The sequence below is a fragment of the Alligator mississippiensis genome, chromosome 1 (assembly GCF_030867095.1).
Source record: "Alligator mississippiensis isolate rAllMis1 chromosome 1, rAllMis1, whole genome shotgun sequence".
In the NCBI taxonomy this organism is placed as follows: domain Eukaryota; kingdom Metazoa; phylum Chordata; order Crocodylia; family Alligatoridae; genus Alligator; species Alligator mississippiensis.
The window spans coordinates 469,114,840-469,140,288 of record NC_081824.1 but is presented as its reverse complement, the minus strand read 5'-3'; the positions used below and the strand labels follow the sequence as shown (position 1 = coordinate 469,140,288).

General features: G+C 48.7%; 1 protein-coding gene across 1 annotated transcript in view; it reads right to left on the bottom strand.

The window, feature by feature from the left end:
* The window catches only part of DGAT2 (diacylglycerol O-acyltransferase 2), a 30,434-nt gene extending 5,654 nt beyond the window's left edge, over positions 1 to 24,780 (bottom strand). Inside the window, exons 1-5 of the mRNA XM_014601496.3 lie at positions 24,668 to 24,780; positions 12,311 to 12,430; positions 11,037 to 11,144; positions 9,292 to 9,362; positions 137 to 341 (exon numbers count right to left, since the gene is read on the bottom strand). Of these exons, the coding sequence (XP_014456982.1) occupies positions 137 to 341; positions 9,292 to 9,362; positions 11,037 to 11,144; positions 12,311 to 12,430; positions 24,668 to 24,707 (544 nt within the window). The 5' untranslated portion in view covers positions 24,708 to 24,780. The remainder of the gene's footprint in view (positions 1 to 136; positions 342 to 9,291; positions 9,363 to 11,036; positions 11,145 to 12,310; positions 12,431 to 24,667) is intronic.
* Positions 24,781 to 25,449: the final 669 nt, after the last annotated feature.

Below are 25,449 nucleotides of genomic sequence, written 5' to 3'. Positions count from 1 at the left end.
AAAGGGATCTTGCATCAAGTTTCTAGCAGTCAGAGCCAACATTTCCAAAACTGTTTCCTGACATTACTATGCACTGAAAGAGACTAGGACTGCTCTGGAGGAGATAAGAGCAAACTCCCTCCTTCCCTTCACTTACCACCGGACATCAAGTAGTCCCTCAAAATTGGTATCCGGAAGTTCCCAGCCAACGTAGCAAGATACGGTCTAATGCCAGGAAACTTCTGGCTGACCCCGGTGGCTTCTGTGCCAAAGTTGCAGAATGCGCCAAAGCCCATGATGCCATGTGGGTGGTAGCCAAATATGTAATTCCGATTGGTTGGCAAGTTGTGGGTCTTCACCAGCTACAACAAAGAGGAGAGTCTTGGCTTAGAGCAGAGAAGACATGTGCAGAAGCTGTTACATGATGTCACTGGAGGCCCGAAAGAAAGTCAGCGTGACATCGAGTTCCAAAACCCATGATACAGTCATGACCGTTACTGTCCCAGCCCTTAAAGTCACCTCCTGCCAAGGATGTGCACATCATGCACACTTCAGCTCAGCAAGATTCATGGAAAGGACTATTTAAAAAAAATCAAGAGAATCCTTCTGGCTCCTAACCTTTAAACAAACACATACTGTGCAAATGAATATATTCATAGTCACTGAAGCAGGACAGGAGATGGATCAGTTTGGAGAAGCCCTGTATACCTCCACGGAGGAAATACCTTTCCCCCTTAGCACGTTGTCTTCTCATTTCAGGTGCACTTTAAAACCTGAAGCAGGAAGGCATACAGGCTTGTTCACCCAGTTTAAGTTTGCCTGGAAGGGCTTAAATCCATTCACTGAACTGATTCAGCGTTATATGGGGACAGTGCTCTGACGTGGGTCCGGCTGATCCTCCAAACATCCCACACTGCTTTGTTCCTCCCCACCATGCTGCTGAGGGATGCAGCAAGAACGCTCTTCCCCACCTCCTTTATATCACTGAGCTCCCTTGCACTGCTTATTCAGTAAGAGTGATCCAACAGCTAGCTGCATCCTCACTCGACTCCACTGCAGCCCATCATCGCACCCTGCCATCTCCTCAGTTTCTGGGCACACACAAGTGCAAGCCTACAGCCAAGTCAGGCAAGCACACTTCAGGTCATTTACAGCCTACTGAAGTCACATTTAGGAGAGAAGGGACACAAGTGAAAAATGCTGTCAACCACAAGACATCCACACCTTGGACCTCTCAAAACATGGGTGCAAGGCTCCCCGCATCCTCCACAAGGCATGCTTCAGAGCCACAGTACTTCACATAACAATGAACTGGTTCCCTGTCAGGGGCATCTGGGAAGGGCTGTGCGTGTCTGCACCCCAAGAGATACAGGACACTGGGTTTGATGGACCTGTGGTCTGACCCAGGACAGCAGGTCTGATCTTGTTGGATTTCATTAATAACCTTACCCCCGCTCTTTTTAGTTCCCTCCTGCTCTCTCCCTGACCCTTCACAAACTAAAAGTCTTCCTTGTCCTGGAACTGCAGGTCACACTTTATTCTACAATGCTTTTTACTATAGGCTATGACCCATGCAAGAGCTAAGGACACCAGGGCCAAGCATCCCACATCTGTGGCCCACAGCTGTTAGTGAGGCTAGACTGATACCCAGCTACAGGCTCTGGGACTTGCAACAACCCTGCAAGCTCCTGCTTGGTACTGTGAGAGCTGCTCCATACTAGCCACTCTCCCCTTTCAGCAGCATCACCAGGTTTCTTCTCAAACCACAGCAGATTTGTACCTCCTTTCTCCTCATGTCACGCAGACCTTTGCCCTTTGTAGTCTTACCCTCTCACAGGCTTTTTACCGTGCCAAAACAGGGCACGGAAGGCCCCTGCAGCCAGTATTCAGTTCCTGGAGGGATTGTATGGGAACCCAAGTGACAAGGCTTTGATTCATGGCTGAAAGTATTTTTTTGACCATTTGAAAAATAGGGAGAAAAAAAGCCTGGCACAGAACCAATCCCTCTTAAAACAAGCCAAAATGTCACGGGTGTGTCTCAGTTCCCACCTGTGGGCACAGTGCAGAGGAACAAATCCATGGGTTGGCTGAATCTGTGCCAGCTGCCTGGTATGGCAAACTGGGTTCCCCTTACAGAGAATGCCTATCAGAGCAGAAAGAGCCATGAATGGTTGTTTGACTGGGAAAGGCAACCCAATACTTGGGCTGCAGCTTGGTTTACCTGTAATCCGTATGGGAGGGACCGCCTGGCATCACTTCCCTCAGTCCTCTGATCTGCCATGAAAGCCCGGACAGCACGCGCAAGCTGCCAGCTGGCCTTTCACAAAGCAGACAGGGGAATGCAGAGTACAATTCCTCGGTGGCTGTGGGAGCAGAGATGTGCTTGGTTTCCCTGCATTCAGAGGCAGGCTTTAGGGGCTGTCAGGTTCAGAAAAAGCAGAGGCTTTATCTGCTCTGTAACAGATGCTCCAGTGCCCCTCAGGCAGCTGGGCCAGTTTCTGCCAAAAAACTCATGTATTTAAACTGCGGCACCCCCAACGTGACCCAGGACCCTGCTGCACTAGCTGTGTAAAGACCATCCCCAAAGAGCCGGCAGGCCCCCACATCTAGAGGCAGAACCTGGCCCTTTCTAGCACAAATATGCACTATTAGGCATGTGTATAAAGCACAAAGCAGCTTTCCCCCAAAAGCTAGGTCAGTAGCACTGTGCTGCTGCGAGCTTAAGCCAAAAGTTTTCTTGGCAATAGAAGGTAACATATGACAACACCACAGCACGTGGCTGAAATGGGCTTCCGGTGTCCCCAATACATTGTAGTTAATCAAATAACTGTTTGAAGGACACATGGGACGGCACTTGCTAATGAGCTGTAGAAAACACGTTAGTGTTTCTTCCTGAAAAGCACATGCAGTAGTGCAGCACGTCAGTCAACAGATCACCCCCTACCCTGGGGACCACATTTCTCATTCCAAGTTACACTGCTATGAATTGCTGTGACTAATCTCGAGAGCCACAAGAATACAGCCAATCCCTGAATTATGACAGCACCTAGCGTTCAAGACCTGGAGGCAGCCCCCTTATGCCAAGTGCTGTATATTTAGCGACAGCCACACCCACAGTGAAGTTCACTGCTTAATGAATTACGGCAACAGCGACTTTTAACCTTATTGTCTAATCACTCCCTTGTTAATAGTGTGCCAAGCAACCCGTCTGCCCTCCCTGCGTGAATACCGACCAGCCTGGCAGACCCGTGTACATTCACTCTGGCCTTTCCCAGCAGAGCTCAGCTCTATCTTTGCTGCCCAGATGCACAGTGAAGGGGGTTGGGCACTCCAGGTGCTAAGGCAGAGTATCCCAACCCCTGGGCCATGGCCCAGTACTGGGCTGCAAAGGGTTGGCTGCCGGACTGCAAGTCCAGAAGCGACCGGCGTACTGTGGACCGGCAGCCAACCCTTATTTTATAATTTTGTATACAGTGTTGGCTGCCAGTCCACAGTATGCCAATTACTTCTGGTCTGCAGTTTGCTGGTCCACGATCTAAAAAAAGTTAGGACCCACTGTGCTAGGGGATGCACCAACAGATCAATCAAGACAGTTTTCATTATGACACCCACTACCCTTGAGAAGTCAGGAGCAGCGTGCTTTTCAGATAAACACATTGTGCTCCAGATAAAAGGCTGTGACCCTTTCCCCTTCATCTTAATTGCTAGACAAGTCTAATGCATCTCAAGCAACTAGAGCTGCATGGCATGTTCATGGTTATGGATGGAGAAGACGGCAAATCCATGTGGCTATGGCTTTGCCAGGTAAGGGGGGGGTCGGACTCGATCTATTGAGGTCCCTTCCGACCCTAACATCTATGAAACAGGGAGAGTTCTCAGTGCCAGGAATGCAAACTGCTTCAGGCAGAAAGAGAGGGAAGAAAACTGGCTAAAAAGAAAGTGGACTTTGAAGGGAAGAAAAATGATCAGATTTATCTTGCACATGCAGTGCTGGATGTCAGTCTGAACGTCAATGCTGAGCTTGCCAATTCAGGGCATGTCAGAGCCATCTCCGGGCCTTGCTGTACCCACAAGCAGCCAGTTGAAACTAGTCTCATCCTCTGCTCCTGCTCCACACCAAACCAACTCCCTGAAACACAAGGCAATGTGGCTGCCTTGGAGCAGCTCCAGGTGTGTACTCAGCATCACCCTCAAACAGCTTTCCCCAAGCACAGTGCAGAAGATGTATGGGCTTGACCGAACAGGGCAGGGGGATGAAGGCAGCTGGCTTGTCCCAGCAGATGACCTTGGTCAGCTCAAATCTTGTGCACGTGGGTTTACTACGGAAGGGAGTTCACACCCTTCACAGCCAAGAGGCATTCTTGATTGGACTTGTCAATCTGTCACCACTTCCATTAGTCCAGAGACCCTGCCACAACCCCACTTGCCTTCTGGGGACAGAAGCAGCAAGCATCACCAAGAAGCACCCTATTCCCTTGTGCAGGCACAGACCCAGCTAAGAAAACCCCCAAGGCTGAGTGCGACTCCAGGCTGGACGAAGCTAGTCCCTCTGGTGCAGATGGCCACACAGCAGAGCATTGGCTTTGGGAGATGGACACTCTTCCATTCTTTCCTCCACAGCTTAACACAGGCTTTGGGGCCAAAACAGGGTGGACCAACAAGTTGCAGCTGCCATGCCTGGAAAGTGTGCTCAGTGCCTGCCCGAGCAGCCTGGGCTTCCAGGGACCAAGTGTCAAGTAGATGGAGGGAAAACATAAGCAGCCCCAAGTGGGCTCTAACTGGGAGATGGAGGGTGAAAGAATACACCGCAGCCAAGGCGGCAGGGCAACAGGGCTGGGGGCAGAACGCAGCAAGAGATGTTGCTGCCCAACAGGAAGAACTGAACAATAGGAGCAATCAAGAAAAGCCAGACTGACAAGCAAACATGCATGTATAAGAAAGGGCAGAGGACAAAAGGTAGGACTGCAAGGAGTGTGCAGGAAAGGCTGGGGTTAGTTTTCTTTGCCTTTTCCCCAAGCAGAGTAAGAACCAGCCAGAGGCTGCTCTCACCTAGACCCACAGGCTGCAAGGTCTCTGCAGAGAGCCCTCCACTGCTCCAGGCAACATAGCCCTACCCTCCTAAAAACAGTCTACAGGGTTGTATTCATTTTTGTTTCAACCTTAAACCAAATAATGCAACCCCAGGCCCTGGCATATTAGTACAGTTTCTAGGTCATTTTTAACCGGAGAAAAATGTGTTTTATACGTGGTGATGCACCTCACCATCTATGCTGGTCTCAGAGCTCTAGGTGTGCCCATGGCTGGTTGCAGGCCTCAGATCTGAGCTACCCAGGTTCATCTGTATAATTTCAGCAGAAAGAGCTGCCTGTGGAACTGAACATTATTGGAAGCAGGTATTACAGGTGATCTGCTGCAAGACCCATGGGCCCTTGCTAACCTACCGATATACAAAAGCAGCTAGAAAGAGAAGAAAGCTCTTCCTGGATGCCAGTGAGCTCAGCCAGAGCCAAGCTGTTCAGCAGCAAGCAGCAAAAGCTCCTGACAAGGCTCAACCCTTGGCAAAGATACTTACTCTGGCTGTAACCACTGCAACTCCACTAAAGTGTTCATACAGTGCCAAGATAAAGCTTAGGTCTGAGGACATCTCTTGACCAGTTCTAGCAGAACTTGAGGGAATTAGCACTTAAGCCATGCCTAGAGGCCTGGGTGTGGTATCTCCAGCATGCTTGCTCAGCAAGAGGAGCAGTGCAAGCATGCACGTGCACAGATCCTGGCTCATGGGAGTTTCCCTGACTGTAATTAAGTCAGGGAAATTAAGACCTTTAGAATTTGACACTCGCCATCATCATAAAGAGATAAGTATGGATCAGTAGGGCACATCAGTACCTGCACTCTGGAGACAGACTACATCATCCTGCACTTTAGAGCCATTACTAGCCAGCTGGATGTTTGCTGCTGCACTCCGTCCAAAGGGCTGCATCAAAAGATTAGGTGTTACTACTCCTACAGGGCTGTTGTGCACCAGCCTGTAGATCGCTGCAATTCTCCTTCAAAGCCCAGTTACCCACATTTATGGACTTAAAGAGCTCTGAGCCCTTGGCAATGAACTTCATGAAGTCACGGGAGACCAGTCAAGTACCAGAGGACTGGAAGGGGGGCCAATGTAGTGCCTTTCTCATATAGATCAAGAAAAGAGGAGGACCTAGGGAACTACAGACTGGTTAGCTTCACCTCAATACCGAGGAAGTTAGTGGAGCATCTCTTAAGGAAGGCCATGTGCAAGCATCTAGAGAAGGAAAGACTGGTCACAAGCAGCCGGCATGGATTTGTCAAACTCATGCTCACCAAGCCCGGAGCAGGAAGCACAAGCCTAGGAAGCTGCTGGCCTGGTGAAGTGTTTGGCCCTCTTGCTTGCTACCCTCACTAACTGCATTGCTGGCTGCGCTTCCAGCAGTAGGGCTGTTCGGTCCCCTGCACAGGCTTTAAACAAGGGGAATGGACACTTGGGAAGCACACTCCAGCTCTCCGAGCATGCAATGTAAGATTAGTGCCCTGGGCTTAGTTGGCCAACATTGTATTTTCTGTAACCTAGTTGCATTCCCCTGCTCACCCCCCATCTCTCTTATGTTAGTCCCTCACTCAGGTGCACACTATTTTCCTACTGGCTTTGTCCTCTTTTTGGTTCAAAACTGTTAACATAAAAGATTAGTAACTACACTGTCCAGGTAACTAAGCTGCCAGTGTCTGCTCCCAGACCAGGACCCCGACAGGTCCAAGTTGTGGCAGACCCAAGCAACCTGGCTTTGTACTTCAGGGAACACAGCAGCCTCATCTTGTTTCTCAAAGAATTAAGAAGCTCAGGCAAGTTGTGTGCTTAAGTTGTCAGAGGAGAAACTAAGCAGAGGCCAGGGCTGGAAGCTGAAGCAATTTGTTGGACGTCCCAGAGGTGGTGTGTGACAGGCCCATTTTACTCGCTCCTTGACTGAGATCACTAGATCAGTCTGGACCAGTACCTGTTTGTTTAATGCCCTATCTTGTAGCACAGCCCATGCTAGTTTACTTGCTATTTCAATTGCATGCATAGAGCTGCCTAGGAGTTTTTCCAAGCTGCAGATTTGCCCCAAACCTAAGAAGTTCATGAAAATATATTAGTTACATTAACACCCAACTGGGAACACTAGCATCGCTGAGGAAGCCCGAGTTTCCAGGGTGTGGAGGGAGCAGCTATACCACATGGATTGGGCTGGGGACCCTATAGGCCCCATCACAGCCAGACAGCTCTGACTCCCCATCAGACTGGTGGAGAACCCAGGAGCTTTTCAAGCCATGGGTTAACTAAGACCCCAAAGTCTTGTGATATAGCCCCTTTAATATTTCTCTCCCCACTTTAAAAAAAATTGCTTAGGTCACTTCTAAGCAGAAGTCAGATCCCTCCCCCTGTAGAAAGCTTCTCCTATTCAATCCAAAGTGAAAGGCAATTTTGCAATCTCCCATGGACTGAGACTGCAACTTCTGCATTTCCTGCTGCAACTGCACCTGCCCTAGAGCATGTATGGACTTAACCAGGTGTTGCATCTCCATCTGTGCAAGACACCAGTGCACTGAAGTTCAGTGTTCAGACCAGTTGCTAGACTCTGTCTAGGACAGGCCAACAGATACAGAAGGGAAATTAAGCTATGTTGCCTCTGTTGCAAATCATAAAGCCCAGCTTAGTTGCTCAACACCTATGGGAAAGAGCCAGGCAGGGCAAAGTCCTGCCATAAGAGTGTAATTTTCCCCAACTGCAGCAAAGCTGCAAGGGGTTGTGTGGTTTCAAGAGTCCAGCCCACCTCCTTGTTTTGCACTTTACAAGCTCCAAGAGCCAAACAGACCAATATCAGTTTATGTAATTACACAAAGGCTGGAAAGACAGAAGCCACAGCATGAAAAACACTCATATGCTTCTCAGTTCTTTTGCCACACCAGAAGTCATTTAAATTCTTTGCTCTAACCCTACTATAAGATCCAACACCCCCTTGGCATCAAGTTGTAGCACTTGCCCCTCTGTGCAATAAGAGAGGTGCCACTTAGGCCAGTGGCATGTGCATTGGAGGCGGCGCATCTCCAACACCTTCCAGCAGAAGATGACCATGCATGAGCACAGGAGCAGCTTTGAATACAGGATCTGCCAGGGACTGGTCTTTGCTAAGGGTGTGCACAGCTTCCAGCCTCTGCTGGTACCCTCGACCCATCTTGCCCTTCCTTTAACACATGCTGGATACAGTCTGGGGGTAAAGTTAGGGCAGGATTTTGAACTGGTCAGGGCAGAGACCTAGGAGTGGTTTGTTTGAAAACAAACCACATTACCCCCTCATGCCAGTGCCCAGAATGGCAAGCAAGCCTGTGCTCTTTTCCTAGGAGCAGCAGTCATGGCATATGCATTCAGCTGTGTTTGCTAGCAGGCAAGCCTCATTTTCTCCTCCCTTTGCCCTGTGCAAGGCCTCCATATACACACACCCCACCTCCACACCTGGCTATGTAGGTCCTCTGAGCCTGAAAGATATGCCTAGACACGCTATGCACCTTTATGGGACAAAGAACATGTGATTTCTAGTTACCTGGCTACAGTAAGGGGAGGGGAGGATGGGGGGGGTCTGATCTGTGAGAAGGGGCTCACTATCTCAGTTTACTTAGAACAGCTCATGCTTCATGTCAATACTCCTGTGCGTCTGGAAAGAGTCCCATGGCTGTACGTTTGACAAAGTGCCTGAACCGACTCTGCCCTCCCCTTACAGCCATGCTCTCACACAAGGCAGGAGCATGGGGCTGCAGAGGGGAGTTCAGCCAACACCAACATTCATCCAGGCAGGCAGCAAGAAGCAGCCAGCATCAGTTCCCAATTGCATCGCAATGTTGGTACTGGCTCTAGGTCTGAGTCGGCAGCTGAGCGCGTGCCTGGCTGGTCGTGGGTGATAAGCATTTATTTGCATTCTCCCTTTGTACACAGGAGCCAGAGATAAGTGGCAGGACACATCCTCCCTGTTGAGATGCTTTTGTTGAAGAGCATCCACACAAAGCAGTGGACCAATTGATGCCTTCAAGTCACTGGGGACTCATCTCAAAAGCGTATGACAATCCTATTGATAGGGGTGCAACAGATTTGTAAGGCAAAAAGCAGACTGGGTTTAACAAAAAGAGATCAACAAAAGGGAAAAAAAAAAATAGTCGTTCTGTTCAAACTCTGCTTCCTACAAAACATCTGAGAGAGTCACAAAGTCAAAGCACTTAAGAGCAGTAAGAGATTAAGAGCTGACTGAAGTGAAAGTTGTTTACCCGTATTGGAAAATAATCTCTGAAGTACCGCCACATGGCCCAGTTTCTGACCCACGGGGATCTTCTTCCACCTTAAAATAAGAAAACGTATTGTGAAAAAGTGGGGGGGGAACCCCACAACACTCAGAAGGAAGAACCTGTCAATGCTGACACCAACCAGAAACCTCAGAACCATGCAGACACTCATGGAAACCATCCTGCATTAAAATTGTGAGAAGCAACAAGTGTGCGACACCTGCATCACCCCCTGACTTCAGACAGGAGCAACCTGAGCATGGCAGAGTTGTGACTACTGCAGAAGTGCCAGACAAGAGAACCCAGGAGTCAAGTTTTAGAGCGGTATTGACACAAGGAGTTTAAAAGAAGCGGTCAAACTATTTTAAGTCAGGACTGCCAGAATGAGGACTCAATCTTGTTAAAGCTTTTTTTTTTTTGGGGGGGGGGGGGGGGGTGGAAATCTGCAAAAGAAAAAAAGAAAAAAAAGTCAGGGCAATGGGTTGCTAAGATTACCAAAGTGCCCGGCATCTAAAATCTCCTGCTAAATCCTATTTTTGACCAAGAGGATTATTTGCAATCACTACCTGGACATAAGAATTTCACATAAGATGTAAAAAGGCATAAAGCCAGCCACACTTATTCAGAATTGAGCCTGCCTATGAAAATTAGGGGAAAAACTTATTTGGCATTCTTCCAAATATGGCAGTTTGGATGTACAGTAGGGCTGTATGACATTTTGCCAGCAGTTTTGTTTCAGGCTTGAAACAGCAAAATCGAAATGAAACAAGAGCTTCAAAACAGCCCTGAAACAAAAGGAGGCAAGTTGAAAAGTTTCAAAGTTTTCAAAACATTGAGTTTTGAAGCTTAAGCTGGGCTTGCCTGCAGGGAAACAAACTAAAGTAAGGAGAGGGAGGGGGAAGGAGTGCTCTCATTATTGACTGTGTAGCTGGCCAGTGACTGGCACCCTTTCCTGGGGTCCCTTCCAATCCCAGTGCTCTGGGGGAGGGATGGGAAAACCGCATAAAAGGCAGTATTGTTTGAACTGCCCTGCTTTCTGCCTTGGGGTCAGCCAAGCGAGGGCGCACCTTAACAGTGTCACCCACCCATGTCACAAGTTTTGCCTGTCAGCAGCTAGGGGTGCAGGGTCCCAGAACTCAGACTCCCCCTGCACCCATCTCCTTGACAGCTCGCAGGCTTCGTGGCCACAGCAGGGCCTGGCAGACCTGCAGTTTTCACCCCCTCGGCCCCAAGATGGGCAGTCCCACAAGCACCCATGGCATGAGTTTTGCCTGTCAGTAGCTAGAGGTGCAGGCCCCAAAACCCCTGCACCAATCTCTTCCACAGCTGGCAGGCTTCATGGCCTCACCAGGGACTAACTAGCAGGCCTGCTGCACCTTAACAGTGTCACCCATGTCACGAGTTTTGCTTGTCTGCAGCTTGAGGTGCTGTTTCCCCCAAACCCCTGCACTTATCTCCTTGAAGCTTGGCAAGCTTCATGCCCTCAGAAGGGGCTACCATCCCTGCAACTTTCATCCAAGCCAGAGTGCCAGAAATGACAAAGTTATAGGCCGTTTTGAGCTTCCCCATTTTAGCCTATGGGTGAGACATCGAAACAGCAACGCTGTTTTGACAAAAAAAAACAACAACCGTTTCAAATCGAAACAAAACAGTGTCATTTCGCACAGTCCTGATGTACAGCCCCCCAACATAGGAGTAAGCAGCAGTGTTCGGTGTTTTGTAATGCTTACCCTTCATTGGAGTATCCCAATCGAACACCAGCCATGCCACATACAGTGCTGCAATTGCCCAGCAGTCTGTGCAGAGGATGTACACGAGTATGATAGAGCAAGTAACACCTGGGAGTTGCCAAAAAGGAGAGGAGAGCAAATGTCAAGTCACTGTGGAGGGGCTGCACATTAGCACAAACACGCCTTGCCGGATGCTTTCCATACTTAAGGCTTAGTCTCAATGTGAGGTCGTTAATCCTTAACAACAGCACTCTCCCCTCCTCCAGATCAACAGGTTCTCTAGCTATTGCAGCTGGGTCACTGGATCTCATGAGAGCTTTACCCACAGCAGGATTTCCTTCCCTGTCATATGAAAGCCTCTCAGGGTACAGGATGTTTCCCCAAGACATGCTTTTTCTTTGCAACTGGGTCAGTTCTAAGCCCTTCAGACTGGTGGGAGATGCCATGTTAAATCTAGCATCAGTGAGGAAGGAAAGGACAGTTCACTTGATGTCCCAGAGTCTGGGATGAGCTGGCAGTAGTTCAGACAAGCCTGTTGGATTGGGCAAAGCAAAAACTATCTTGAGCAGTCTGACCAACTGGCCCACTGATTCAAGTGTGGTTTGAGCTGCTATGGAACAGAAGAGACAAGCCATCTTTGGTGCTTTAATAAGGATTTTTTTTTTTGTGCCTGTTGGTAACGAGTCCTGTGTCCCACTTCAAAACCTTCAATTATCAATAAGCTCAAAGGAGGAGGGAAAAGCCAACTGCAGCCTACCTGCCCGCTGCATTAAAGCATCATGCACAAGATGACTAGCTGCAATTGTTGCGGGCTCTCTCAGTTGAACACCAGCCATGCCAAATAGTGCTGCAATTGCCCAGCAGACAGGAATCTCGGAGTTAATGTTGCCAGCACCATTTAAGAGAGGGCTGAAAAAAGCACTGGAGAATATGCTGTGGGCAGCAGCCTTGCAGCTATAAGGAAAGTGGGTGAATTTTCCCCCTCTTGGTTGCATGGTCTTAGTGGCCAACAGTCAACTTTTCCAGACACTTTGAACAGTAATGGCAATAAAAAGCTCACTGGTTGATCAAAGTCAGCCATTCAAAGAAGTGATCCTCCAACACCTGCAAGCCACTTTTTGCCATGCTATGTGCAACACACATGCAGCACATAATGATGGGTTAGCTAAGCCATTCCAACTTAATATTCCTAAGGAATGGGAAACCTAGGGTTAAACCTGACCGTCAGAATAAGCTCTTTCCCCCATTGATTGTAGACTAAAAGCATTACTTACCCAGGACAAGGAAAGACAGAACCCATTGCAGCACGGATATAATCTGGAGCTGTTTCTCAAACTTGGACTTTGAGAACCAGAATACATCCTGAAGGGCAGAGAGGATGTTTGACCCAGTGCCTATGGGAAGGAAAAACAAAAAGAAAAGAAGGTTTTACTTTGTAGGCATTTAGAACAAAGCCTCATTTCAAAATTAATTAAAAGCACAAACATTCAGTTTTGTGCTCTCTGCTGGGGGGGGGGGGGGGGGGGCCAAGCTTCCAGGCTGCGATCAAAGATTACCAGCGTCAAAACTTGCATGAGGCAGCCAAGAGAACTGCAGATCAAAGCAATAAGTTAGAGGGAGTTTTTAAACCCACAACTGCTCCAAAGCATGGCTTTGGACAAAATTTAAGACAGACTAATCTAGAAGGAGGTGTCACTACTGTATGGATGCCCAGTTCTTATAGGAATGGCCACGTGTCCAGATTGCTGGACAGAAGTTAGTTCAGGGTTACCAATCTATACTGGAGTGAGAATGAGGCGCAATGACATGGGATATGCAATCCAAGCTGGGGTGGTTTGTTTAAATAAATAAATAAATAAATAAATAAATAAATAAATAAAACAAAAACAAAACCCAAAGACTTCAAATACCCATCCCGTCCCCATTAAAAGACTACACACCACACAATGGAGGGAGTCACATGGAGGAATTAAGTTCTCCCATCTGATCCTGTTCTGGACTACGATGCACGCATGTGCTATGGGAACTGTGCTTGCAAAAGTAACCACATCCACTTTTTCTGCACTTGATTTTGTCATTTGATTTCTTGTTTAAAAACTGCAGGTTGCAGCAGGTCACCAACGTTTAGACAGGGAAAAAAGCTTACAGAACTCAGTAAGTTACTCCACATTTCCCCTTGAAACATTTGCATCTTGGTTGAGCCAATGAAGGAGGCAGCTCAAAAGTCCTATGTTTAAAAGCAAAGAAACCCTGCTTGTAAACAATCCGACTGCCAATTAACTATTCACAACCTGCCAACAAGCTTTTCAGGTTTATAATGTGGTATTTGGGAAGGCTCCAAAGTCCTATTGCTTGCAGCAAATACCAGTATTGAAATAGTTGGAAGCACCAACTAGAAATCTATGACAAGCGACTGAAGTTTAAAGAAGAAAAAAAATTCTGTACCATAACAGCCTGCATGCGTTAGCAGGACATGCAGCCGCACATTGTTTAAGCCACATGGCTCGTTCTAGACAGATTTAACAAGCTAAGGCCAACTGTTAGTAGCATGCCAAAAACCCTGCTGCGAGAGGCCAGCATCTTCCATTATCCCAGTTCACAAGGGATGCTCCAACGTAGTCTTGTTCTGTTTACCAAGAGTTTGAGATTGAGTTTACCGTGCAACTCTTTAGGCTGCACTCCAATATATTAGCGACTACAGCCTATGATCACATGCACCAACATCTCTGGTTAAAATGAAGCCTCGTTGTATAGGACTGCAAGTTGCCCACGAGATTTTAGAAAGGATGGTAATTTGTACTGGAGCTATTCCCGCCCATGGAAGTTCAGAGCTAGATCAGAAGCTTTCCTCCTACTGCCATCCATTGGCCTGCAGGTGGCTTGAGACTATTGCAAGGCTGACCAGCTTTTTGACACAAATGAAATGAATTTTAGTTCCCTTTTAGAGGATACTGACTGCAAAGGCATAGTTACTAGAGCGCTAATTGGTCCTCTTGAACCAGTTACACATGAACCAGTTTAAATAGATCAGAAACTGGTTTAAAACCTCTAACAGAACAGAAGTTTAGTGCACATAAACCAGTTTCAGAATGGGCAAAACTGGTTGAAGATAAGCCTGGTTGAATGTAGTATCAGGCTTAACTGATTTAGGTCAAACCAGTTTAGGGAACTTCTGTCCTAAACCCTTTCCTGGCTGAAGTTTCCTGCTGGTCCCCCAGCATCCCAGCATGCTCTGCAGCCCTGGGCTGGGCTGTGCCATCTGTGCTCCAGAGAGCAGGGCTGGCTTTGCCCCTCTGCCCTCTAGCTGGAGCAATGAGGGCTGGCTGACAAGGGGGTGGGAAGCCCCTGCCAGACTTTCCCCCGTGGAAGGAGGGGGTGGGAGCATGGGGCAGGAAGGGGTAACAGCTTGAGAGAGGGTTTGTTTGGGGGGTGGGCAGTCTATCTGGGGTCTGGGAGGGGCTTTAAGTCGCTGCTCGATGCAGGAACCCTCTTACTGATGCAAGAGCCCATTTATCTACAGAGGTAGGACTAAAACTCACCTGTCTCGAGGAGAATGCAAGGATGGCTATTTGTGATGTGCTACCAGCCACAACATTAAATGAGAGAATAACCATCCACTAATTATGAGACACCGATCTTACTTACATGGCTGGAAATGATACCCTAAGACAGGGGATGGCCACCTATGACCCATCAAGGATTTGGATATGATCTGCAGCATCTGGGAGATATCTGCCTCCCACAGCAGCTGGGTCGCTGGGTCACTGGAGTACTCCTATGCCACGTTCTGCCTTTCCCCTCCCGAGTTGCTTCTCCAACTTAAATCACAATTTGTCCCCATGCGTGGTCATTAGCTACACACGCTTGTGGCTCCTCATGGCAAGGGCCAGCAGAAAGACTGCAAGGTGCATGCATACACATGCAAGAGCAGACAGCTGGCAGCCCGCCACGGAGGCCAGGTTACCAGAGCTGTTTGTAGGAAGTTGCCCACCCCTGCCCTAGGAGAAAGTTAACCCCAGGGCATGTTTAGCAGTGTGCAGGGAATGCCATTAAACCTAACCAGCAAGGTCCAGTCACCCTAACACCCCTAACAGGATAAACCACCATGGGCTCAGTAAACACATCCGAGATAAGAACCAAGGAGTTAAGGGCGACTTCCACTGCAGGATAAAGATCAAAAAGGGAAAATTTAATTGCTGGTCAGCCACTAAAAAGTAACTGAACTGACCATAAAAAGAAATTCAATTTACTGCCAGAGGTCTGAACACAGAGGAAAAAAAATTAACCAAGGACTAGGTACATCTAGGACTGCAGATAAAGATAAATAGCTCGTTTTAGAGAGAAGGGCCCTTTCTTCAGTCATCAGAAGTGAGAGGCATCAATCAGTAAGTTAGTCTCCAGTTAGGGCCAGTTTTTATTTTTTTTAAATGAAAAAAAAAAAAAAAATCAGGCTGAAGGAGAACTGCAACACAGAAGTACAGCAACTGCAGTAAGAAAAAGCACTTAACCCTGGCGCCTTTTAACCAGGAACGCTGTACTGCAAAAAAGCAGAAAGCCCTGCAGTACAACACGCCTTAATCCAAGGGGGGCAGCAGAAGGGGCTGGAAGCAGAAGGCAAAGCAGGAGATCAGGCAAGGAGCACAGGGCAGGAAGCAGAGTAGGAGATTATACAGGGGAAGGAGATCAAAATGGCACTTAGAAGGTACAGGGCTAATTTATGGTGCACCTGTCACAAAGATTGGTCCCCCAATGCCCTAAAACCATCCCTAGAGCCAGCTACCATGGCTGTTTTGTAGAAGCCAAAACTGCTTTAACATAACACCTTGATAGAAAGCCTGCAAGACACCCCAACCGCTCCTATGCAACGAGGTGGAAAACCCCTCTTCTGAAACACAAGCGTCATTACAGCTCCTGCAATCTTTAGGTAGTCTTTCCCCACTCGTCTTCCCCTCCCAAGACTGGTCAACTTGATGCAAGGAGTTTAAAAGTTTATTACGGGCAATTTTGGGTCTGAAAACTAACCCAACTGACCCTGCTCCAGTGTGAAACAAGGTTTGTGTTTTGCAAAACTAGCGGCTTCAGCATATGATATTGTGAAATCCTGTACAACCGTTTGTTACCTTGCTGTTGCAGCTTGCTTACCCCTTCCCTTCAGGCACCCAATTATGCCTATCTGGTCCCAAAAGAGCCCATGATGGGAAGTTTTAACACACAAATCAATGATCCAGATTTCTGTGGATCAGAGCCAGATGAGCGATCCCAAATTGTGGAGAGGAGTGGTCCTGAATTTCTGGCAATCAGCATGCTGGAAAAATCTTTGTAACAAGTCCCCAGAAGTGCCTTGGACTTGCAACAAGGGTAAAGGGAAATTGCTCACTGAATTACAGTTGCGCAGACCCAGGGGGAGAAGAACAATGCCAGCTTCCATAAAAGCTCTTGAGGAACTACTTGCAAGGGACTGGCCAACCACACCAGCCTCAGCATACGAGCTTGTTATAAGTTGCAAGTCAAGAAGGAACCTTAATATTTTTGCATCTAAACGAAACCTTCCCAGGGCTGCTGAAGAGAAGCCAAGTTAACACTGGCAGAAGATTTGACAAGCAGAACAGAGTATAAAGCCACACCAAGCCTAAACTGCTTTTAGGAAGTGCTAAGCAAGCCTGTCCTGTCCTGTCCTGGTGCCTCAGGCCTTGGAGAATAGCATACAAGCCTCTTGGCCAATAACCCCACATTAGGATGGCCATCCCGAGGAGTCAAGGAGACTGGTTTCTGCTCCAAAGCACAAGAGCATGACAGCAAAATGCACATAATCATGACAATGAATAGCTGCAGGTGGTACTATTATAGTTCCTTTCCATTAAGGAAACCCACTCCATCTTTGGAATAGGCAAACCCCAATCTCTTTTTTCCTCCAAAGCAAGCACGTGTCTAATCCCAAGTCAAACTTGTATTTCAGCATTTTGCAAAGGACCCCACACACATGGGCTGTTTACACTATTAACCTCCTAGTACAGGTCATTTCTGGTCTGCAACCAGCTATTGCTCTTGCTCCCCGTGTCTGGAACCGCATTAAGCACACTAGGGCTCTGGCTGCCGTGTGAAGCCACACGCTCTCCAAAAGCAATAGCCCAGTAATGAAGAGCCATTCAGAGGCAGATTTAATGGGTTGCCAAGCGTCTGGATCTTAGCAAGCAGTTCCTGTGCAAGTTAATCACAGCAACCATTAATCTGCAAATAAAAGCCTAGCATTGCGTATTTACCAAAGGGTTTTAAGAGTGTTCTGGGACGAATTTTAAGGTTCAAACTGCAAAACAGAGACAGCTTCTGCACAAGTTTCTATGCTGCACTTGAGTCAGTGGTAGTGGTCAAGTTCATTCAACATGCAATGCTTTGAGTGCTTGAGTGAACTGGAAGGTAGCGCTATGTTTAAAGATCAAGGTGATGCTATTTTAAAATTTAGCATAGAGCACATAGCATCTCTAGGACCTTACCATGTAGGCTGCACCAATACCCAAGGGAGATGGTGTTCGTTGAAAAGCATCCCAGAAGAGATCAGAAGGGAAAAGGACTGGGGAAGGACAGACATCTTTACTGATCCAAGTTAGGGGTTGGCAATCTTTTAAGCTTGCCAAGTTATTCACACTACCTCCCAATCCTCAACAGGCTGGCCCAGCTTCACACCTCCCCTTGAGAGATGTCACTGGTGCAGCAGGAAGTGTCAATGTGGCCGGCCACCTGGGTTAACCTTGCCGCCAATAGGTGCAAAGACCCTTCTCATTCCTTACACAACACCCACCACTGATCGTCAGTGAACGCAACAATCAAAGCTAAATTTGGCAGCAAGAAAGGCAGCAGCAGCTGCAGCTGATCCAAGCAGTTGAGCAGAAGAAAAATCACTGCTAATGGTAAGACCCAACAGCAACAAGGCAGTCCACCAAGAAGTCCCCTCCCTGGCTCCAAGTAGCAGGTATAGTAAGGTAGATAACAGATGCCGTAGCTTCTGGACTTATCCAGACTGTCTGGTAGCCTGTAGTCTGCACAGAAGTCGCATGCTCCTGGCATTAAGTCTAGAAGTGATCCTATGCGTTGCCCCAAGGATCAATCATAGTAGTAATACAGCAACAACACTAATATAAAAGACAGGGGTGTACCTTCCAGTCCCTATTTCTCATAAATCAAATCCACGACCATACAGCAATTATCTTTAGACCCCAATCAATATGTTCATAGCAGTAGGAGGGCTGACCTGGTCTTCAATGTCTAGTTAGCTTGGCCTTTTCCCAGGGACCAAATTGGAGCCCTGGAAAGACACTGGGGCTGGAAGGGACCTCAGAAGATCGAGCCCAGCCCTCTGCCCCCGAGGCAGGAAGTCAGCTAGGGTCATAGGATCCCAGCAACAAACATCCAGGTTTCTCTTGAAGGCGTTCAAAGTAGTTGCTTGAACCACCTCTGGCAGATTACCCCTGTCCTCAGGTGTGGATGCTTTACCCCAAAGTTTGGTGTCATGGTACATTTCAATGGAAGGGGACAGACACCAACTGCTCTCTGGTGGCACCCTACAGCAATACCCACTAGCCCATCAGTCGCCTGCCCTATGAACATGCCAGAACCCGGGAACGGCCAGCACATTATCCCTTGCAATAATCCGGATCATGTACGTGGCAACGCATGACTACATGCGCACTTTCTTGTTCCAAGAGGCGAGGCTGCCCCATCCAAGAAGCAAACAAGCTTGACCAGCACTTACAGCCCTAACTCCAGGTCCCGGGGAACTTCGCTTCGTGCCAAGTTAACCCAGATCCAAGTGAAGGACATTTACTTTTGCCCAAGACTGATCCTCAACCGGGGTTTGCAAGATCCTTAAGGGTGCTACAGACCTCAGTAATAAATGCTCTCCTTGCCCCACAACCACCCCAGCACCCTGTAGACCAAGTGGCATCCACTGGGCTCCTCGGAGGACTCCTGTTGCTGCCCCCACAACTTCTGCGCCAGCTGCCCTCATGCCAGGCAGTGGAGGTGGGTGGATGCGGGGCCACAGCACCATGTTTTTAAGCCCAGCTCACCCCTCCCACAACCAGCAAGGGGCTGTGAGGGCAGGTGGTTTCAGGTGCACATCCCTGAAGGAGCAGCTTCAACTGCACCAGTCCCTTTGGGTACAGAGCAGGGGCAGATGACAGAAAAAGCACGATGTGGCTGGATGCAGTTTTGCCCCCACCTGGCACCAGCTAGATTCTGCCTCCGACTCGACCGGGGAGCTGCTAAATTCACAAGACTTATGGAGGGTGCCTTGAGGCTCAAAAGGCTGAAGTGAAAACCACTGAATCAAGAGATGCCTTCCAGTGTCATCATGACCCATACCCAGATGACCTACAGCTTGCCTACAGCACCCTCCAAACAGATCTAGACATTTCCATGGTTGCCTTTTACAGTAGATCTGTTGCAATACTCTTCCCAAAGCTTTCAAGTACCACTTTCTGCCTCTCTCCAGGTTTCAGCAGTAACTTCAAGGATGCTGTCATTAGTCAAAAGGTTTCTTTTGGAAGTAGTGAGCAAGTTATTCCCCTTAAGCGGGAAGCAGACCACAGTACAGCCAGCCACTAAAGGGACTGCAGGGATAGCGGTCGGGGACAGCCAGGTAACACCTTGTACACATTTCCAAGTTGGCTGCGTTGTTTGAACCAGGTTAGTTCCAGCCAGTCACTCTCCATTTGTGATTTGGTACTAGAAACAAGGCCAGCAACTGCCCTCAAAGCCTTAGTCTGCTTGGGTTTGCAAGCATTACTGCAAACCCTCATCCTAGGGCAGGGTCACCACTACACTCACACTGACAGGGAACTTGGATAAAATGTGGTGGTATATGTGCCTGCTGGAGGCAAACAGAGCAAAAGCAGCCAAAAAATAAAAAGAAAAAAGAAAAAAAAAACAAGGTTTACAGCAAAAGGGAAGAACAAAACCCCCATAAAGTTGATTAAGCAGCTCACTATTTTTACGTGGAAGGGGCTCAACCAGGTCACGACAGGCTATGGCACAGGACCCACTAGCTAGAGTCCAACATAAAACAAGACCTTAGGATGCCAGCCGGGCTCCGACATCAGGCACATGAAGTCAAAGAATCTGCAGCAGTTAATTAAAAAGCAAGAGCGTTTGCTAGAAAACGCTATTGTTGCTATAGGCAATTCATATATGCTGAACACTTATTAAAAAAGCAAGCATCAGCTACTGAATCCAAGTATAATTTCTAAGAGCAATTCGTATCTTTAAATGTTGTTGAGGCTACTGCACTGCAGGGCAGAAATGAGAACTGGCCTTCAGCTTATATTCTGCCTAGTAGCTATAGAGCATGCAGCTTAGTTTGGATACCAAGTTCTCAGAGGGTGTCAACTGCTATCACTCCACTGAACTACGCATTTACATTAACCGATTCAAAGTAAAAATATTTAAGTTTCCATGCACTGCAGATCTGGCCCCACCAGTTCTGGTGCTCTTCACCGCTGTTTGTTCATTAGCATCAAACAGATGGGTTTAGAGGTGCCTTGCAAGGAAGCAGCAGTGGCGTACAAGTTTTAGTAGCTGACTGGGCAGACCCCTGAAGATTAGGCTGCAGTCGGTCCTACATGTGGAGATGACCCAGCAGAGACCAAGGTACTGCCCGCTGCTACTTCTGGCCCTGTTAAGAGTCCTACCTGCATCCATGCAATGAGTTATTTTGCTTTAATTCTCAATGTTTGCTTCTCAAGAGTGTGCCCTTGGATCAAGCAACGGCAAACTGAGGACAGTCGTGTTTGAGCAAGAATTGGAGGCGTTCAGAGCAGGGACCACATGGGTTGACGTATGCTAGTCGAACGACTGACATGCATTTCAAGTTAAGCACAGAACAAGGGAATGCTTGGAGAGAAAGGGGCTGCAGGACCAGACTAGCCACAAGGGCCCATCAAAAAAATCAGACACATCAAGGCTGTAAAACAGGTCCCATCCCCAGCAATGCTATGCTCCAACAAGCCCCAAGCAGGTGGCTAATGGCAACACAGCTGCAAGGACAGGTTAACTGGCCCAGTCACTCTGCAGTGAGAAGTAGATAACCCCAAGCACCACCATGCAGCAGCTGCACTGCTCCCAGCATAGAAAAGCAGCTCCTTATCCTTAACAGCACCATCCTTAAGGCTACATGTGGGTAGCTAGCCCTTGGACAGGGAGAAGGGCAGAGATCTGCAGCCCACAATCATGGCCTAGTCGAGCGACCAGCTTGCATTTACAAAAGACTGCCAAACCTGGATAGAAACAAATGTTCTTGACCTTATTAGACTCAAGGCCCTGCTTGGAAAGTGCCAGCTCTGAGCTTTCACTTGTTTCTTGACTGTAAGTGGGGCAGGAAAAGAAGTCACAAATCAATTTTTCTGCTGCAAACAACTGAAAGACCCCAACAGGTCAGATTATTCGATACTCCAGATTCCTATTTATAATCTCTGGGTTTATCTTCAGAAATCACGTATAGGTATTTGCACACCCAACAGTGCCAATATTGTGTGGCACCCCCACGGTATCCAAAGGATCTCATGACATGCTGGCCGAGAGCTACTGGGATAGAGGGAACCAAAGTGACTTTAGCCTGGTAATCGGGACACTCGCCTAGGAGCTGGGACGCCTGGGTCCCAGGCCCTATTCCAGTGTTTTCCAAATCTAAAGTGGAACAGCATCAGCGAAAGACATGCAAAAGCCTCCCCGCCCCGGCCCTAACAAATTCAGCATCATGGTGAGGGCAGGCATTCTCCCAGAAGGTGGGAGATGCAGGTTTTAATCCCACCCGGACACTGGGATTGAACCCAGGCCTGCAACACATTGGCTTGCGCTCCAACTATGACGCTTGGATGGGACCAGGTTCACTCCGCTAGGGACCACTCGCACGCTTAGCAAGGCAGACACTTGCCAACAAAGAGACTACACTCTAAACTGGCAGTGACATCCTAGTCGGAGAAGGGAACTCCATGGCAGGGAGGTTAAATGGCTTGCCCAAGGTCACGCAGCAGGTAAGTGGCAGAGCCATGATCCAATTCCAGCGCACCCGCAGTCTCCACAGATCATGTTACCTCCGGCAAGGTGAATCCCACCAATTAAACCCCCTCCTGCAGGACAGGAGCTGCAAGGCTCCGGGGACTCTGTCCAGATGGAGCCTTTGAAGTTCTCATTAGTCCCAGCTTCAGTCCCTCATGACAAATGGCAGAGCTGCAAGCAGTCTGCCGGCTTCCCAAGTGGTACTATTTAATTAACTTTTGTGTATGTGTGGAGGGAGGGGGTGGAAACTGCAGTTACCAAGGCAATGACTTCTATGCCTGCATCCCAGCTTTCTGGATGGACAAGATATACGCATGGAAGACGACACACAAGTATGCTAGGCTGCAGGACTGCTGAAACAGGCCTCAAAAGGGGGAACCGACCTGCATGGAAAATTAAGTCATTCCACCTCCAAGCAGGAGTTCAGGCCAGCTACGCCATCCCCTAAACTACAGGCCATTTTAAATTATGCACATGTCCTAAATACATTATTAACATTCTGGCTCAGAACAGGCCTCTGCAAAGGGAGGGCTGTCGAGTCCATCAGCTCAGTGCTATATATTTGATGTCTCAAATGAATGATTTATTCTTTTTTATTTAATAAGGTAAGTTACCTCTAAAACACTGCATATATGACAACTCACTCACTCCAAGTGGCACCTGGGACTCTCTCAGCTCCTGCCAGATCCCCCTCTTGCTTATTAAGGGTCAGTGTTATTGGTACTGACAAGCCGGTGCAGTCCCTTCCCCTCTGCCCTGAAGTTTGCAGCCTCCGGCTCCCTGGGCATGGACAGATGAACACGTTGTGAAGTCTGACAGTTTGCTCCATTGTGGGGTAAGTTAAGCCAGGGTTGTTCACACCCAAGCAGGACAGGGTTACGTTACTGTGGGATGGGGGCAGACAGATGAAGTATTAGCTGAAGTGCATGCAGTTGCCACACTCACTCCCCAACACAACCACTTGAATACACCAGTGTAATCGTTGATCCGTCCATGCCAGTTAGATCTGCCAACACACACCTCACTCCCATTACACTATGCTTACACTGGATAAGTTTCCTTTCCCCATCCTTTAGCAAAGATGTACTGGGTATCTTGGCTAAAACCAGACTCTCCCTAAGATATGCCAGAGGCATTTTCCCCAAGGGTCCTGCTCCCAGTCAAGCCCCCGAACCCCTCGGCCATACAGATTTGACATTTTAAAATTCACTGAAGTTTAGCAAGACCGTAGCTGCGTAGGAGCCCTGCACTGCTAAGATGTGCTTTTCTAAGACAGGCTGCACAGAGTAAATATTTGCACTTGCAAAGCTTTTTCCTGCTGTATCGCAGCAAAGCTTTTCACGGACACTCAAGGCAGCTGCAATGCAAGCTTCCCCACGCTCCAGCAACATCAGCCCCCAACCAAAAAGTTCAGCCCTGTCTGGAGGGCGTGCACGGCATTACCAGGTACCCCTGGGAGAGCCTCACAGCACAGTCGACTGTTGCATGTCAAATCGCCGGCACCAAGATGGAGTCAAGACCCACCGAGACTCATTTCACTAAGGGAAGGTGTGGAGCTCTGTACAGGAAGCAGAGGAGAGGATGCCTTTGTTATCCTACCTGGCATAAAAGCTTATTTTTGAAAACCTAAATCGACAACATGATTTAGGGAGACCAGTAAGAAGTCAGCCATCTCTCCCTTCGCCCACAGCCACAGGTGCAACAAAGGTGGCATTTAGGAAGCAGAACCAAGTTTGCATGGCCAGTTTTGGATGAATTATCACTGCACCGATAATACCAGCTTTTGTCCTTCAGCCATACAATGCCCTGTTTGTATTTATGGAAATACAAAAAAAAACCCAAAAAAACCAGGAGGTATTTTGCCAAGAAACATTAAGATATAAAACACTTGCTAACAGCTTTGAGGAGCCAAAGGGCAATAAAAGCACTGGTTTCCCAAAGCTTGCTGAAGGGCATCTCACCGACGAATCACACCCCGGAGTTAGCAGGAATAAGCAATATTTGCTATTAGTGGGAAGAGCAATGTTTAATGCTTAGCTCAAGCTGCATTTGCCTCCTTCCCAGACCTAGGGCAGCAGACTGGACAAGGGGGGCTGATGGTTTGAGCCAGGAAAGGGCAATCCTTGCATCCCTAGGTGCTATAAGAAGGGTCCCTTGCACCCCAAAAGCTTGCAAAGAACATTTCCCCCCTCCCCCCACCTATTTAGTTGATCTAATAAAAAGATAAATCACATCTACCCAAAGCACCTCGTTTGCCCACACCCTCAGACCAACACCTAAACCCAGCCGATGCAATAAAACATGCCCCAACCCCCCCAAATCCTTGCCCCTCCACTCCCTGGACCATCACAGGGACATTGTGCATCCCTCCAACAGCAATAAATTTAAGCCTTCAGCCATTCCCCTCCCCTTCTCTCCTCCAAACGCAACTATGGAGGGATGCATGTTGCAGCATCATGCCCTCCCCCCATCCATCACCCCCTCCCCCCAAGTGCATGCTGAGGCCCCGCCAGCTCATTGCACCCAAGACGGCGCAGGCAGCAGCAGCAGCAGCACCCGCACCCCGGGAGAGGCAGCAATACCTCGCAAGACGCCCGAGTAGGCAGCAATGAGCGTCTTCATGGTGCAAAAGCAGCGCTGTCAACAGAAAGCGCCCTCCCCCACCGAGCGCTGCGCCTCCCGCGCAGCGAATAAGCCAGATCGCTGCCTGCTCGCCCTTTTATAGGCGCCTGGAGGGGCAGGCGCGAGCCTTGCGCATGCGCCCTGCGCTTCCGCCCGCGAGGCACTGTGAGGTAGCGCTGTTAACCAGCGGTCTGGGCGGGACCATCCATGGATGCCAAGGGGGGGGGAGGAGTAGTGGGGAATTTTACTCCCACCTTAATTTCGCCATATTAAAATACGCGTTTTAAAAAAAAAATGACATTGTGTGTTGCAATCGCAGGGGATGTCAGTGGTGAGAGGGAGGGAAAAGCTTTCTCTGCTCTCTGCCCTCCCACCCGAAGATGCGGGGTGGTAGGTGCCAAGGGCTAGGATAACAGCTGGCGCTGTGGACGGTACCATTGCACGGGTCTATGGGGGGGGGGTCGCCACTGCCCCCCAGACGAGCTACAGCAATGTTCCAGCCACTGGTTCCCCCCATCCTCTGCCACTGACTCGTTATGGGGCCCCGGGCATGTCCCTTTGCACGTCAGCACCCCTATGCTGGCAGCAGCTGCTGGCTGTGGCTGCACCTGGGATTCATTCCCTGGTGCAATGAGCAACAAAATGATTTAGGAAGGTGCTGGGCCCCGGGGTGCAGGGAAAGGGCAGTAGCATGCCAAAGTGCAAAAGTTTTGTGCAACCAGTGCTCCCCCTCCAAGGAGCT